Source organism: Lygodium microphyllum, chromosome 28, assembly GCF_053477565.2.
Source record: "Lygodium microphyllum isolate KBCC chromosome 28, Lygodium_microphyllum_v1.1.10, whole genome shotgun sequence".
In the NCBI taxonomy this organism is placed as follows: Eukaryota; Viridiplantae; Streptophyta; class Polypodiopsida; order Schizaeales; family Lygodiaceae; genus Lygodium; species Lygodium microphyllum.
The window spans coordinates 84,241,494-84,257,246 of NC_141162.1; the positions used below are offsets into that span (position 1 = coordinate 84,241,494).

Genomic DNA, 15,753 nt, shown 5'->3' on the forward strand with positions numbered 1-15,753 from the left:
TTCGTTCAACTCACATGTTACACACCTACACCCCACATATTGGCACAAACACATGAAATCCATTCATACACACACACACAAACACATAAATGACCACATAAATACAACCCATAAACTATACATATTATACACACCATATACACACATAATCAACTCATTCACACACTCCACACATTCATCTCTTCACACATAGAACCCTAACTTATTCCAGACTCAAACCCATTCATAATCCTAACATAAAACCCCTTTGACTTACACACTCCACAAACCACACACATTAAGTCCCCAAAAACACCCCCATCTTCAACACACATAACCTAACATATACACAATTACACACAAATTTTACATGCAATACTCACTCCACACCATCTTAGGATCCATCATCTTGAGCTTATTTGTCCTTTGTTCACTCATCTTAAGATCACTTGCCTTTGATTCAGTCGTCCTGAGTTTATTATTCATCCTAGGTTCACTCATCTTGAGATCACTTGTTTTGAGTTTACTCATACTCACACACTAGCACTCCTACACTGAGACTAAAACCTTAGCAATCACACACTTTTTTACTTGCACACTAGAGATCATTTGCACCTCAATCATTCACATTAGGTCATTCGCACCTAGATCCAATGAGATGAATGTTTCCACTTACGCACAAGAGATCATTTGCACCTCAATCATTCATATTAGGTTGTCCACACCTAAATCGACTCATCATTTAGTTGAAGCCTTGCTATGCCACGATATTTTAGAGAGAGAGAGATTGATTTTCTCACTTTTCGTTTCCCTAATACACTCATTATCTATTGATTCCACTATTCCTCGAAAAAGGAAAGAGATCAGCTGATAAGACTAAAGGGCAATTGAGGGAATCCTACTGCCATCATAAATATTATTGCTTCTTATTATCGTTAGACGAGTTCACGATGATGAGATGATGATGCCATCAACGTAGATGGATTACACGAAGTGAATGATGACAAGCAGCGGCGAGGCGACGGTGAGCTAGCTAGCTAGCAGGAGATGGCGGGCGTGGTGGGGATCAGGGTGGTGATGGTCATATTAGATGTAGATGGAGTACACATAGATCAATGATGGCAAGTGATCACAGCTAGAAGGCTAGCTAGCAAGAGGTGGTGAGGGCGGGGCAGCAACCGCAGGGAGCGGTGTCCGAGCCAGGGGCGGTGCTGCAGCAAATGGGGAAGATGTTGAGGGGTGCGTTGTTCACGCACGCCTCGATGCAGTCAGTGGTTGCCACGTACTTGCCCGTCAGCGCATTCAGGTTGCACACCGTGCCAGTGGCCGTGCAAGCTCCTGCGTTCTCGGCCATAATATCATAGTAATTAGTATTGCTGCCCAACTGAAACTGCATGTGCAATCTCAACCAACAGCCTTGACACGATGCATATTAAGTAAAACCAAGATAGTTATTACGTTCCCTTATGATAAATCACCTTGCACGAGCGGCAGCATCTTGATTTCGGGCAGCGCTAGCACTAGCACCACGGCAATACACACAGTCATCCAGAAACGGTTTCTTGCCAGCACCGCCAAGGTAGCTGCCGCCATGGGTACGATCGACTGAGAAATACAGATTATGCCACAAGAGGTAACGGCGACACTAAGCAGCCTACTGCAGACAGGCATGTATGGATCAAGTGATCGAAGCGGCTTTATATAGACCGAGGGAACAGCCACGATAATTATTCCAGTGACATAGTGCGCACGTATAAGCCTTTTATTTATTTTAGCGGTAACGCCCTCTGAGCCACGGGGAAGCCACGATCAATTAACAAGGATGGAATATTGGAAAACAGCTGAGGGTCGTGCAAGCTTATCTCTGATCCTCGCGTTTCAGTGGTTTGTCCGAGATTGCAGCAGGAGAAACTACCAGCTTTTAGATCATATTCAAACCGAGCAAAATCCAAGGATCAACGACCGACGAAGTGGGACCAATATCAGAAATATTATGGGTTGCGACAAAGCAGGTTTTAGAGTATTGCAGAAATCTGGGAGTCCTACGACAGAGGCAAGACGTAGGTCCAGTCGGCCTAGTCTTAATACGCCAAGTCATGGAGGCTGAAATAATCGACAATATACATCGATCTTACTTTTGTAAATCCAAAGACAATTAAGTCGTTTTAAGCACGCCATCTAACAAAACAACTCGAAGTTTAATCTTGTTTACATTTGCATTTAGTTTTTGCAATGCCAAATTTGTTGCATCACAATTTTTCCAAAGATGCCCCGAATTCTATCACTTGGCCGTAGTCATTTTCACAAGATTACATGCTACGCAAATTGATTGATCCAATAGGTCTTGTGGTGAATGGAGAGATTGAACCACCAACTACCGTGATAGATGAGGTTAGGATTGACATGCTCATAACTATACTACACATAGAACCTAGAGGCATGTTGCTCTGTCTTCATATCTTGCATATCATATAGGACCTGAATTAAAACACTAGCTAGACCTTTGTTGCATTACTATGTTGTCATAGAATGGATAACCTAGGTTTTTGAATATCTACCCATATCATATAGGGCATGAATTAAGACACTAGCTAGACCTTTCGAAAGTTTTCTGACCAGGTGTTCTAGGGTTTCACCCCCCTTTTGGAGCCAACATATCCATCATATTTGCCATTAGAGTAGCAAAGAAGAAAGTATTCGGTGCACGTTTTTGGTCTAGCAAAAAGCTTCAAGAGATGTAATGCTTGGAGATTGCTTCTGAGTAGTCCCAGATAATGATTTTATTTATCATCTCAGGTTCTATCAATACATAGTGGTTTGAATCATTGAGCTTTGTCTTTATATTGTGTAAAGGCTTTGTGGTAGATTTGAATCCCTTGCCTATTCTTTTTCTTCTCTTCTATCTCTTATTCTCTACTTCCTTCTCTCTCTAATCCCCAATGGATTGACCTTTCAGCTAGAACCCCTCCGACAGTGCTTTATCCAACAATAGACGTTACACAATTTGTGTCATTGATTCAAGAATTGAGGTGTCAAGTGATGCCTTTTACTATTGCTAGGGACATCATTTGAGCTATGTATTTCTTTGACACTTGTAGCAATGCTAGAAAACTATAAATAGCTACTTAAGAGATGTTTGTTGCTTATGTATCACACATTTTAAAATTCCAATGAGATTCAATTCATTTCTTTCTACTTGATTTTGCATCATTGAAGTCCCACTCAACTCTTCCTCCACCTCTCTCTCTCTCTCTCTCTCTCTCTCTCTTTGTATAATAAGGAGCCTTCCCATCATGTGATATATTTTCAACAGGTATACCTACCATTGTCTTGCCATTCATGCATTAAATTCTTAGTAGGCATGCCTTCACTGCTAGTATCCTACATATCATCAATGGATGTGGTAGTTAATGATCACGCATCCCTTTTCTACCATGTTCCTACCCATCATACAATGCATTTTTAGTAGGTATACCTTCAATTTGAGTACCATTGTCTTGCCCATCATGCAATACATTTTCAACATGCATGCCTTCACTACCACTATCATGCACATCATTAGTGGCTGTAATATGTTGATAATGCATCCCTTTTTTGACATGGTCCTACCCATCATGCACAATATATTTTTAGAATTCTTGCCTTCACTACAACCATCATGCATTGGTATAGTGATTTGGTTGTCATGAAATGATTTTGCAACATTTGTGTCCTCATTGCCATGATCATGTACATCATGGTTTGCATGGTCCTCATGGATTATGTTTAAATGTTTAAATTTTCCTCTACATGATTGCCACATCCATCACAATCAACCACATCATCTACTGTTTCAATATCACATGTATATTATTTTGAACATAACTTTTTCAAGCATTACCACCCATTACATGCTCTATATGCATCCCATCCATTGCATGTGCCATAACCTCACTAGTGTACATTTCATCTCAATCATCATCATTCATCCTTATTTGTTTATTCTATGTTGTCACATTCAAGATATAATTGAGGATGTATCCAACATGAGAACAACACTAGTAATGCATCCTTTCAAAGGAATTCAGTAGTGTCTCACCATGCCCAAGCTGTCTAGACATTGTACATGGCATACATATCCTCACTCTATTGGTTGCATGAAAATGTTTCTCAATAAACCTTCTTTGAAAATGTTAATATGTATTTTTTCTCCCTTTCAAGATGCTCCCATGCTAGCAAAAATTTTATAAGAAAATGTAGGTTGATTTGGAGGCCATCATTATCATTGTAGTGGGTGAGCTATAGAGAGCAACCTAATAAAAGTTCTAATGGCCAAACAGCATCTTCTTTGCCTCAACCATGGAATCTCATGGAAAGAAAAAACCCCTGAATATAGAATATCTACTATCAATAAAGAGCAAGAAAGTGTATTTTTTTGTGGAAGCAAAGGAAGAGAAATTAAACATTTAGATGTGCATGATATATAAGTATAATTCACGAAAATAAAATTTTCCATAAAAAGCATATGTGCATCTTCATCAACTACTGATGGCTACCATTTTGGTTGCATGACAAAGTAGTAATGTCACCAATAATAATGCAAAATGGTAAGCAAATAAGAGAAATATGGTTTGGAAAAAGGTTAGAAGCATATGCACGACTAAAGGGGGCATCCATGCTCATGAAGTTTCAGAAGCTTCAAATTTGGATGAGAGTAGTAGAATGACATCAAGTTGTACTATCACAATTGGTTGCATCATATTTCTTGTACTTTGATTGAGTGAGCTACAATACCAAACACTTTCCTTTCCTAACATACATCTTAAAGCTATGATTTCATGCAAATGCTATGTTTGTATTCAAAAGTGATGGTAATGATTGTCCAAACAATATATATACTATTCAAATACTGATGTGGATAAACTATTCAAACAAAGCCAAGATTTTTTCCAATGTCACACTAGAACTGAAAACCATCAAGATAGAGTAGGTTAGTGCGGATATTTCTCAAGTATAAATGCCTCGAGGAAGTTACTATATGTATATCCTCTACATCACATGCGTTCAAGGCCTATTTATAAATATCCTTATCTCTAAATTTTTTAAATATAACCCTTTTCTATTCACATAATCCCATTATATAACACTATTTTGTATGTAAAAAATGTATAAAAGTAGTATTTTAAAAATGTCTTATTTTGAACCCACACGATACATACATATATCCATGAGTAACTTACCTGAGATAAATGCAATAACAAAGTGAATGATTACCAATTTGCACGGGACATGCATATGGTTATTCAATGGTTGTTGATGATAATCGATGCTCTCTGGCAATCTTATGCCTTGTGGCTCTAGTAAATGTACATCTTTGTAATGCTACCACTAATGATCCCTATGTAAAAGGTTTTAGCTATCTTCAATAAATGACATAACATAGTCTCCCCTAACACACACAAACTTTGAATCACAGCACTATAGCTCTTTGGAATGTATGTTGCATGTTGGAAAAAACCTGATTTTGATTGGAAACTTGATGTGGATTGTGACAAAAAGTATTAACAAGCTATTATAGGTGTTGTTGATGATGGTAGATGCTATAGAAACCTCCTTCTCTCAAATAACCCCATAGGCCAAAGGGCTCCCTCAATTATGAAACACAATATTGAGAGAATCTTTCTTAGCTAGGAGTGAGGGCTTTGATCTTTAATAAGAGACTGCTAGTGATATGACCCACTATTTCCCTTTGAACTTGCATGATGAAACCCCACTATCCTCTATAGTACAGGAAAAACCACTGCAAAATTTTGTATTCATTTCGCCTTCGATTCAACCTACCCATCTCTCATTTTTCCTCTTCCATTTTTTCATATGGCTAGAAGATGAGAAGCCTTCACAAATTGGATTGTGCAAGAAGAGGAGAAAATTTCCACCATTGATCTTACACATCATATTATTCATGATCATTTAGGAGGTATTCATTAGCATCATTTGGAATGCTCATCAAACATCTTCTTATGAATAATCAGGATTTTGCTTTCTTGGTTTGTAGCTAGCATGATTTGAGGGCGTCCACCAAACTCGATTGGCATGCTCTTCTTGCTATAGTGGTGGCTCTCTCTCTCTTTAATTTTGAAATATGATTTGTCATTGTCCACCCATACAATAGCCCATCTCTTGCAGATCATGTCATCCTTGTAGATCACTGCATCAAAAGAACCTCCTCCTCCCTTACTTCTATAGGTATATTTATTTGGTGGCTTCGATTGTGCCCACTTTGAAACATAAAACACAACCATTTATTGATCAGTCAAGGAAACATTTTCTATCTTTCCTCTTCACTCTTGTAGATGATCAAACCTCTGCAAGAAAGAACAACCATTGCAATTATATGAGGTGTCTATTATCTCATGGTACAAACTGGTCTACAACAGCTTCTAGTCAGACTCTCCTTATAATCATCATAATGGCCCTAATGGGACATAGTAGGCTCTAGCTCGAGGCTTGAATCTACTCCTGTTTGCCTTTATGGACACCTTCTCCACCACTTTGATCTTATCATAGACATCTTCCTTATATGCAAACAAAAATTTGAAATTTTTGGTCTATATGAAAGTGTTTAACACTTAGAGAACCAAATACATAAACTTTGGAGAAGATTCCCTCCATTTTTCCTTCCATGATTGCATGCTACACCTACTATTTAAAATACAAGTAATGTTATTGTTATTGACCTTCATAGAGAACATGAATTTCCATGAGATCTTTGTTATACTGGTAAACAATCAATTTAGACTTGTTCTACCACTCAAAAAAGTTGTAGAGATATAACATTAGTTGCAATAAACCTTGGATTTTCTCTTTCCTTTTAATCTAGAAAATCTCTTGTAGCACAATTTTGATGTTTTTCTGCTACCATTGCCATTGATTACTCTCTATTCTACAAAAAGTATGACATGGATAGATATTGAAAAGTTACCACAGGTATACATTTTACTCAAGCCAACAAACTGATAGAAACATCAATTATCTTGGCCTCTATTCCTTCATTCCTACTAGTAGAATGCTCTTTAAGTCTTCATGTTATGTTTCCTCAATGTCACCAGCACCTTGACATCATGGAACCCTTTTTAATTTTATTATAATAACCTATTTTCCCACACATTCCAAATAGGACATATCTTTAAGTGGTAGCAACCCTCTATGTTTCTTGATAACAAGCTTGATGGTTGGAGATTTGTACCCTGCTCTAATCTTTATCATATTTCTGGAGCTAGACCCTACCACAACTATATTATTGAACACAAACCACAAAAAACAAACCTTCAAATTCTATGAATGGGTTGAGGCCATGATCTACATGGAAAGATAGAGATAGGAACATGATTTTTCAATATGGTGCTAACTTGTGTTAACCCTCAGATAAACAAGGTGGAGAATTCAGAAAATCTAAAGCAGAAGACAAGGCCAAAGAACGAGAGAAAGAGAACGAGAGGGAGAGGGTGAGAGAAAGAGAGAAAGAGAGAAAGAGAGAAAGAGAGGGAGAGGGAGAGAAAGAGAGGGAGAGGGAGGGGAAGGAAATTTAAGATAATAGACTTATTGATAATGGTATGCAATGTGCTTTGCCATGGGCCACGTACTTCATCAAAATGAACCCAAAAGTATTGTTATAGAAGAAGAAACCCTTAAATTGAGTATAGGATAATTTCTCTCAGGTCTTATGACTATGAGTAGAATTGATCGAAATAAATTTTATTACTATAGTTATAAAATTTCATAGATGGTGCGCATTAATTTTAAAATGGATTACTTATACTCAAAGCCGAGATATAACAAATAATTATCTATCGGGACAAACAAATCGTTGAGCATGATACAAGGCCGAGATATAACATCGGAAAATCTCTCAACTACTATATACAATGCAAGATTTATGGTCAACTTGCAACTTGACGTACATCTCCATAAAGCTATCCATTTAAGCCTCGTTTGCTGTAATGTAGATAAGATGGTAAACGAAGAAGGTCTTATTGTTCAAGACCGCGAGACGTATCTTAATCAGCGTGTCCCATGTCCTTGCTCTCAATGCAAGTTGGCAATTAGACGAAAACGCCAATTGTCTATAGAACATGTACGACGATTTGGCGAGTTTCAATCTGAGATCATTGATCTGGCGATTGCGGATTTTCAACAAACGGTAATTTGAAGATAGCATTTTTCATGCATTGTACTCTCAAGCTGATTGAAAACCATACACAATAAGATTGGGTCTTGTTGGCAAATTTTGTATCCAAGGGGGTGATGTCTCGACCCAAGGGGGAGTGCACCCTTTGCGGCCAATTAGAAGAGTTCATGGACGTGCGATGGATGGATTGCAGGAGCCAATCGACCACTCGCAAGGCCCATCTATACTGTCAATGCCAGAGGAGACAGACAACCTTCCCGACCTGCCTACAATCTTGGAGCCTGAGATGGAGGCAATGATCGATGCATTGATTCCCATGGATGTTGAGACATCTAACCCGCTTAGAGAGGAAGCATCCATACCATTATATGATGGGTGCCGAGTATCTCAGTTGAAGACATTGCTTGCACTCTTAAGTGTGCAAGCAAAATACGGTTGGAGCGATACGAGTGTGACTGAGTTATTCAGGTACCTTGCACACAGGCTTCATTGATTTTTTTTTAAACAGTATTATTGCAAACATTTGTGTTTTTTCAAGGTGTTTTATGATTTTTTTCAGGTTATTAAAATATCATATATTGCCACCTGCAAATACCATGCCTGAGTCTCGTGATGATGCACGACATGTTTTACGGAAGCTTGGAATGGACTACAATAACATCCATGCATGTATCAACGATTGCATATTGTTTCAAGATGAATACGAGACTATGGAGACATGTCCAAAGTGTGGTACTCACAGGTATCTACAGGACTTGCAAGGGCAAACCATCCCTCAAAAAGTTCTCAGACACTTTTCGCTCATCCCCCGCATAAACCACATGTTCCGCACGTCTGCCATGGCAAGCTTGACAACGTGACATGTGCAGAATAGGTCCACGGATGGAGTTCAACGAATATCAGCAGATTCGCGCGCATGTAGCCACATTGACTCTAACTTCCCAGGCTTTGCGCGAGAGCCAAGGAATCTTCGGGTCGGTCTCGCCATGGATGGTGTGAACCCATTCGGTCTGCGCTCGACTTCTTACAGTGTGTGGCCTATAGTGCTTGTCAACTACAACATCCCTCCATGGCTTTCTACGAAAAAAGGACATCTCATCCTTAGCTTGCTCGTCCCGGGCCGCTATAAAGTAAAAAATATGGACGTGTATCTTCGTCCATTAGTCGATGAGCTTAAGATTTTGTGGGAGGAGGGGGTCACGGTGCAAGATATGAGCAGGCGCGATGGTCGGCGGTCAGCCAACATTCGAGCCATTCTCATGTGGACGATGCATGACTTTCCGGGATTGGGAGGGTGCTCAGGTGAGTAGACCTTTGTTCTCGCTGGTAATATCTATATTTTATTTCATTCAATCAAGTATTCACTAGGTCGTGGATCGCCTTACAGGTCTGGTTACCTCAGGTTATCATGCATGTCCATTGTGTGGGCCACAGTTAGACTCCCGAAGGTCACGAACCATGAAGAAGATGGTATATCAAGGACACGCCACTTTCTTGCCGGAGGATCATGAACTCAGGGAAGGTTTTCTTGGACGACCTCCAGCACGTATGAACGCTGCAAGCTGGTACGAGCTAAAAATGGTAAACCCGGAATCACATCCAAATGGAATGCGACGGTTCTCAGTTTTCTACGAGTTGCCATATTGGACCCACTTACAGGTCAACCACTTGTTGGATCCCATGCATATTTTCAAAAATGTGGGCAGCTTGCTATGGGACCACATCACAGGAAAGAGAGACACTATAGGGTCACGAATGGATTTAAAGGAGGTAGGTAAGATGGAGGTGCTTTAGCCGCAGTTGAGTGCTGAAGGGGGAGTGCAGCTTCCTCGGGCTCCCTGGGTTTTGTCTACCAAAGAAGAGCGCTTTGTGAAGCAAGTAATCAAGTCTATCCGCACTTCGACGGGTATGATGCGTTCTCTCAGGTCCGCATTTTCTAAAGATGACCAAATGTCTGGGCTAAAATCCCATGATTGGCATAAGATATGTCAGGTGTGTGAACAGAATGGATTTTAATTAGCGTGGACATTTTGAAATTTGAAAAGTGACCATTATTCTTAATGCTTTCTCATTTGTGACAGTTTATCCTACTGATCGCGATCGCGGGATGCCTAACTCCAAAAATTCGCAGGGCCATTTACAAGTTGTCAACTTTGGTGTAATGGATCTCATAGAAAGAGATTAAGACATCCTCTATTGAATCCGCAAGGTGGGGAGCAGTTGAGATGGTTTGTCTCTTTGAGAAATACCTGCCCACTAGCATGCTCACGATACAAGTTCACCTTCTTGTGCATCTTGTGGACGAAGTGGAGATTGCTGGACCTGTCTATACGTGATGGATGTTCTTCCTGGAGCGCTTCATGAAAACCCTGAAAGGCTTTGTGCAACAACGAGCTCGTCCGGAAGGTAGCATGGCGGAAGGTTGGTTGGTGTCAGAGGCGTTAGTGCATATCTCACAATGGCTACCAACGGTGGAACCAGACAATGAAATGCTATGGATGCTGAAGGACGATGATAGACTGAGTGGAGATGTTGTGGTTGGAAATGGGGTAGAAAAAAGAATGGATGCCTCAATGGAAGAGAAGGTGAATCGCTTTTGTATGTTGCACCATGCCTCCATGGAGACGTGGCTTGCCAAGTACCAGATTGCAAGGCAAGATCGAGAGGAAGCGCGAGCTGAATTCCAACGCAGTACGACCGATCGATTCGATATCCTGAAGGCATGGAGGAGATGCCACGGTTTATGTCAACATGATGGTTGCATGGAGCCTTGACCGCAGTATCCAGCGAAGGGACAGAGGTCTCAATGGAGGAGTGGGAGTTCTCGAGGGGATATAGTCCAAAGGTAATGAGGGGTTTAGAATGTGTCGTATTTAAATTTGCTTGCTACATCTAATTTGAGTGTTTCAATGTGCAGTACAAAATATATAGTGCAGCATGGTCGCGCGAACGGCATTTTTGGGTGGAGCGTATTGACAAAATGCGCTCCACAATGGACTGTGGTGTCATGGCAAAGTTTGAGCAAGAGAACCGGCGATGAGCAATGGATCTGAACACGGTTGTGGATGAGATGGAGTATTTTGGGAACTTCCAAAGTATTATTACGGTGGATTACCGTAGCTTCTCCATGATACTATTCGATGTGCAGTGGTTCAAAGTGGTACTTGGAGGAGCTGGAGCAACAGTTCGACGAGGTCCATCTGGATTTCTCGAAATAGATTCTGAAAAAAAATGGATGGATTTGCACGACACCTTTGTGTTGCCGGCCCATTGTGAACAGGTACAAATAGTCATTTGCTTGCTAATTGTAAGACGACATGGTTTATGTCACAATGGTTTGAGCTCGCTTTGTAAGTGTTTGTGAACAGGTAATCTTCTATCCAAACCCCCGACAACCTCGATGGTGGTATGTTATACCTTCAACTCCTCGAGGTGCGAGAGTATATGATCTAAGCGATGTTCCATGCATAGATGAAGAAAATATGCAAATAGAGGGATCGATATTACAAGGGGTGGAGGCCACCGCAAGCTTGGAGCCCGCATCGGCTAACAATGATGGAAATACAGAAGTTGTAGAATTTTTTGAGAACGACGCAGACTCGTTCTTTTGTGGTGACATGTCTATCGACCTTCCAGTGTATGCAGAGTTGTGTCAGGAGATTAACATGGGACCATAGAATACTTCATTCTTGGAGAATTGTATAACTCAATTCCTTGTTTAGATCTTCCATAAAGGTAGATAAGATATGCATTTTAAGAGGGATTCTTCAAAAATGATTTATATTAATCTGCTTTGTATAGTTTAAATTGATTATTCTAACATCATTTTTTATCTGTGTAGGTATCGACATTTTCAGGATGAGTCGAGAGATGAGCGATGAGGAGTTTCAGGACATGATGGCACGTATGTCTCCAGATCAGCTCGTGAGATTCAGAGATATGCCAGATCAGGAGCTGTCTCGTTCTTCGTCAGGGCGCTCTGCTAGATCAGCTTGAGCTAGATCAGCTTCAGCGCGATCAGATGCTTCAGCTTCGAGCAGACGATCTCGACGCTCGCAACTTGGGCCAGAGGGAGAGACTGCAACTGCAGGAGGATCAGGGGGGTGCTGCTATGGAGACACGGTCGTGGTGTCTCCGTCTCATCGTTCAGCTAGAGCTGCATCACCTCCAGGATTTGTCACACCTGTGGGGACGTCCACTCTAGTTACTCCGGCTTTTGCGCAGCCGTCAGCAGATGGCACGCCTTTTAGTGGCACCCCTTTGAGTGGCACTCCGGGAGAGGGTACCCCCGTCGGTACACCGGATGTACAGGGGTCTCCTAGATATGCCCAGGAGCGTGGACGGAGATGGGAGAGGGCCCATCTTAGGCAGACTCCTAGGGGTTATGGATACCTAGTGGATAGCAGGTCAGGAGCCATCATCATGAATGATGAGGGAAGGAGGGTGATGGCTCGCATGAGGGAGTTGTGCCAACAAGTTTTTCGGCACAACGTCCTGGATCATTGGAGGAACATACCGGAGGGGAGCAAGGACTACATAGTAGCATCCTTGCACGAGGAGTTCCCGGTGCTAGCCATAGTGGATAGATTCTCTATGGGCTGGATGATGGATTGCATGCGTGCATACATGTCACATAGACGATCCGACGCACGCAAGGCAATCAAGAGTGGGGCTCCAAAGCCCGAGTGGTTAGATGCAGACGACTGGCGCCGACTGAGGGAGGAGGCTACAAATTCGCCAGGACATTGGAGTCAGCAGCGGGAGGCGGCGAGGGTACGAATCGAGGCCGGATCGGTGCATCATCTTGGGAGTGGTGGCCACAGGACATATTTGGAGGACTTTGTAAGTTTCTCTTTTGTTTTTCTTATTTGATTTTTTGAGATATTCTTTGTACTGACAATCATGTTTCTAACAGTTAGCATTTTGTTTTCTTTGTAGCACTCCGTTACAAATCGTGATCCGCAAGGCCCTGAGACTCGATATGCAGAGAGGCACGGTTTCAGGGCATTGATCGACCGATTGTATAGACGCGGCGGCCCTGTAAGTCACTCATCTTTCTTGTCCGTAGTTACCATGAGATATTTGAATGCATTATTGTATGGTGGATTGATATGTTGTTTCTTTTTCTGCAGAATCCGTTTGATGCTCCTTGGCAGCGCGACGAGCTTTCGGGGGACGAGGATTTGTAGCTCGCCCTTGGATCCTTAGAGCTCACACACCTTTAGTTTTTAGTCGTCCGATCTATGTAGACATTTTCTATGTATTACTGATATCGTTTCATGATTGTACCAATCGCATTTTATGCGATCATGTATTTATTTCATATATCAGTTTTATGATTTCAGTATACATTCTTTTTGTTTGCAAATGCTTTGTATGCAGTAGTGCAGAAACTATTTTGTATGGTTCTCATACAACACATAGAAATTTTTTTTCTCTGTTACCGTCACTATTTGCGTCGCAAATTTACTGCACGCGTCGCTATTGGCGTCACTATGAGCGTTGCAAATTCTTTGCAACCATCGCAAATGCGATGCATATAGCGACGATTCTATGGCGTCGTCAATAACGGCGCTTTTTGCGACGACGGGGGCAAATTTTGTTGTTTGTATTTTTGTCCCTTTAAACGTCGCTATAAGGTCTATATCTTGTAGTGTAACCACAGCCTCGATCACTTTGGTTGCACCATGCATATGCTCTTGTTCTTAATGCAGCATTCATTGTTGATCCAATTGTTGCTGATGTAACTACTGTTGATGGTGCATAGATAACTACATCTGCCGATTTTGCATCATAATGGCTAAAGAAAGAGTTTTCAATAAAGTTTTCATCTCATCGCTCGAAAAACAAGAAGCACTCAATGATGAAGTGGGTGGAGTATTCGAAGAAACTCCCATCTTGACGATTCAGAAGCAACATTTCCACGTCGAGTTCACCAGCAGATGTCGTATAGGATTTGCGCAGGGGTTCATGAAATTCCCTCACTGCAGGGACACTTTGCAAGATGGTAGCAAAGATAAAGTTGAGTACTCAATTCATGATAATTTTTTAATGCACATTCAATTGAATACAAATTAAAAGGTAAAATGGAGAAACAAAAATTTTACAATATTTCAATTCACCAAATTCTTGATTTGATGCATTCAAAGAATAAGTTTCATATATATTTCACAAAAGGTATCCAAGGTTTCTTGATTACAAGAGAGGATAAGTTTTTGTGGTTAAGCATGAGGAGGGGAAAATTGAAGTGATGAAAGTTTTGGGCAAAAGATAATTCGATGCCGTCCATATTTCATACCTTCAAAGATAAGGCTCATGATATAACATCCTGAAATATGTCATAATGATAAAGAAAACAGTTTCCTCTTCTACTCCTTTGAATTCCTAAAGTGGAGGTAAGATAAAAGGGTGTAGGGAAATATCATTGAGATGAAGAGAAAATAAGAACATAAGTTGCCATCAGAACCATTGCATTTGGCCACCTTATCTTATTGAGCCTTTGAGTCATCACAAATAAACAATAAAGTTTTCGTTATGTTGATATCACGCTTATTGATGACGCCCTCAAGCACCAGCTATTGTGATGGAATGGCAGATCATAGAAAGCCTGCGAACAAGCGGATCTCCAACCTTTGTCACAAGGCGCGTTGCAAACTCTCTTTGAAACATAATAATGGCGCACCGGAAAAAATTGGCCTGTAGTTGATGCACATGGGGAGTGCCCTCGACTGAGTGTTGAAGGTTGAGGGGACCATGCGGGGGTCTGATGAAACCAACTTGCTGAGCAAAATTGTCGTCATTTTGCTAGCCTCTGCTTCGTCTTCAGAGCTCGCCCTTTCTCGTCGCAGCATCAACTTCCGCCGTCACCCACATCTCGTCGTCTTGCAAAGCTTCAAGGTTCTTCCTCTTCCTCTTCATCACCCTCCACAGCTTCGTCGTGTCACCTTCCTACAATCGCTCCAGCTTCGTCGTCACCTTTCTTCTTTCGTGTTTATTGAAGCCATTGTTTTCGCTGATACCGTTTGCTTCGTCGGCAGCCTTGTCATCATCTTTAGTTGTCACCTCGCTGAACGCTGAATTGATGAATCATTCAGTCCACGTTGATCGTCGCTTGATGGCAGCCCAAGATGGCAATCACGACCAGCAGAGCAACTGTACATGAGACGTATTGGCCGTGCCTCTCTTCCCGAATTGGAGTTCACGACTCGTTTAAAAAAAACTAAGTGCTTTTTCCTCAAAAAAAAACTTTAGAAAAGCTTTTTGCATCAATGATTACGTTGAGGAGAAGCTCTTGACGTCAATGATTACGTGCTGCTGCGATCTCTCATAATGCCGTTCTCTAATGTTGGAGCCGGCTTTTTCTCTGCTATCTTCTTTGTATGCCATCTTACGTGTCAATGATGTCCTTCCTCAATCTCTTTTTTATGCATTATACAAAACATGACCGTCTGACCAACTCAAATGATGGAATAAGGCCTTCAATATATGTTATATCGGTTGCATGTTCTCCCACTGAAGACTCCACCCTGGCCTTGGTAAAATCTCTATATTATTGGGTTGAAGTTATCTCTATAATTGTATATATTATGCATAGGAATCCCACTATT

General features: G+C 41.1%; 1 protein-coding gene across 1 annotated transcript; it reads right to left on the bottom strand.

The window, feature by feature from the left end:
- Window positions 1–849: 849 nt before the first annotated feature.
- On the bottom strand, window positions 850–1,606 carry LOC148011696 (uncharacterized). Its single transcript, XM_087670903.1, has 2 exons — window positions 1,458–1,606; window positions 850–1,317 (listed from the first exon to the last, which is right to left on the bottom strand). The coding sequence occupies exons 1-2, from the start codon at window positions 1,570–1,572 to the stop codon at window positions 1,127–1,129; spliced, it is 306 nt and encodes a 101-aa protein (XP_087527029.1). The 5' UTR covers window positions 1,573–1,606; the 3' UTR covers window positions 850–1,126.
- Window positions 1,607–15,753: the final 14,147 nt, after the last annotated feature.

What these genes read in the sequence shown, in the direction of transcription:
- LOC148011696 (XM_087670903.1), bottom strand. Translation starts at nt 1,572, where the DNA reads ATGGCGGCAGCTACCTTGGCGGTGCTGGCAAGAAACCGTTTCTGGATG. An exon ending in GATGCTGCCGCTCGTGCAAG is followed by an intron (nt 1,318 to 1,457) that starts GTGATTTATCAT and finishes CCGAGAACGCAG; the next exon opens with GAGCTTGCACGGCCACTGGC.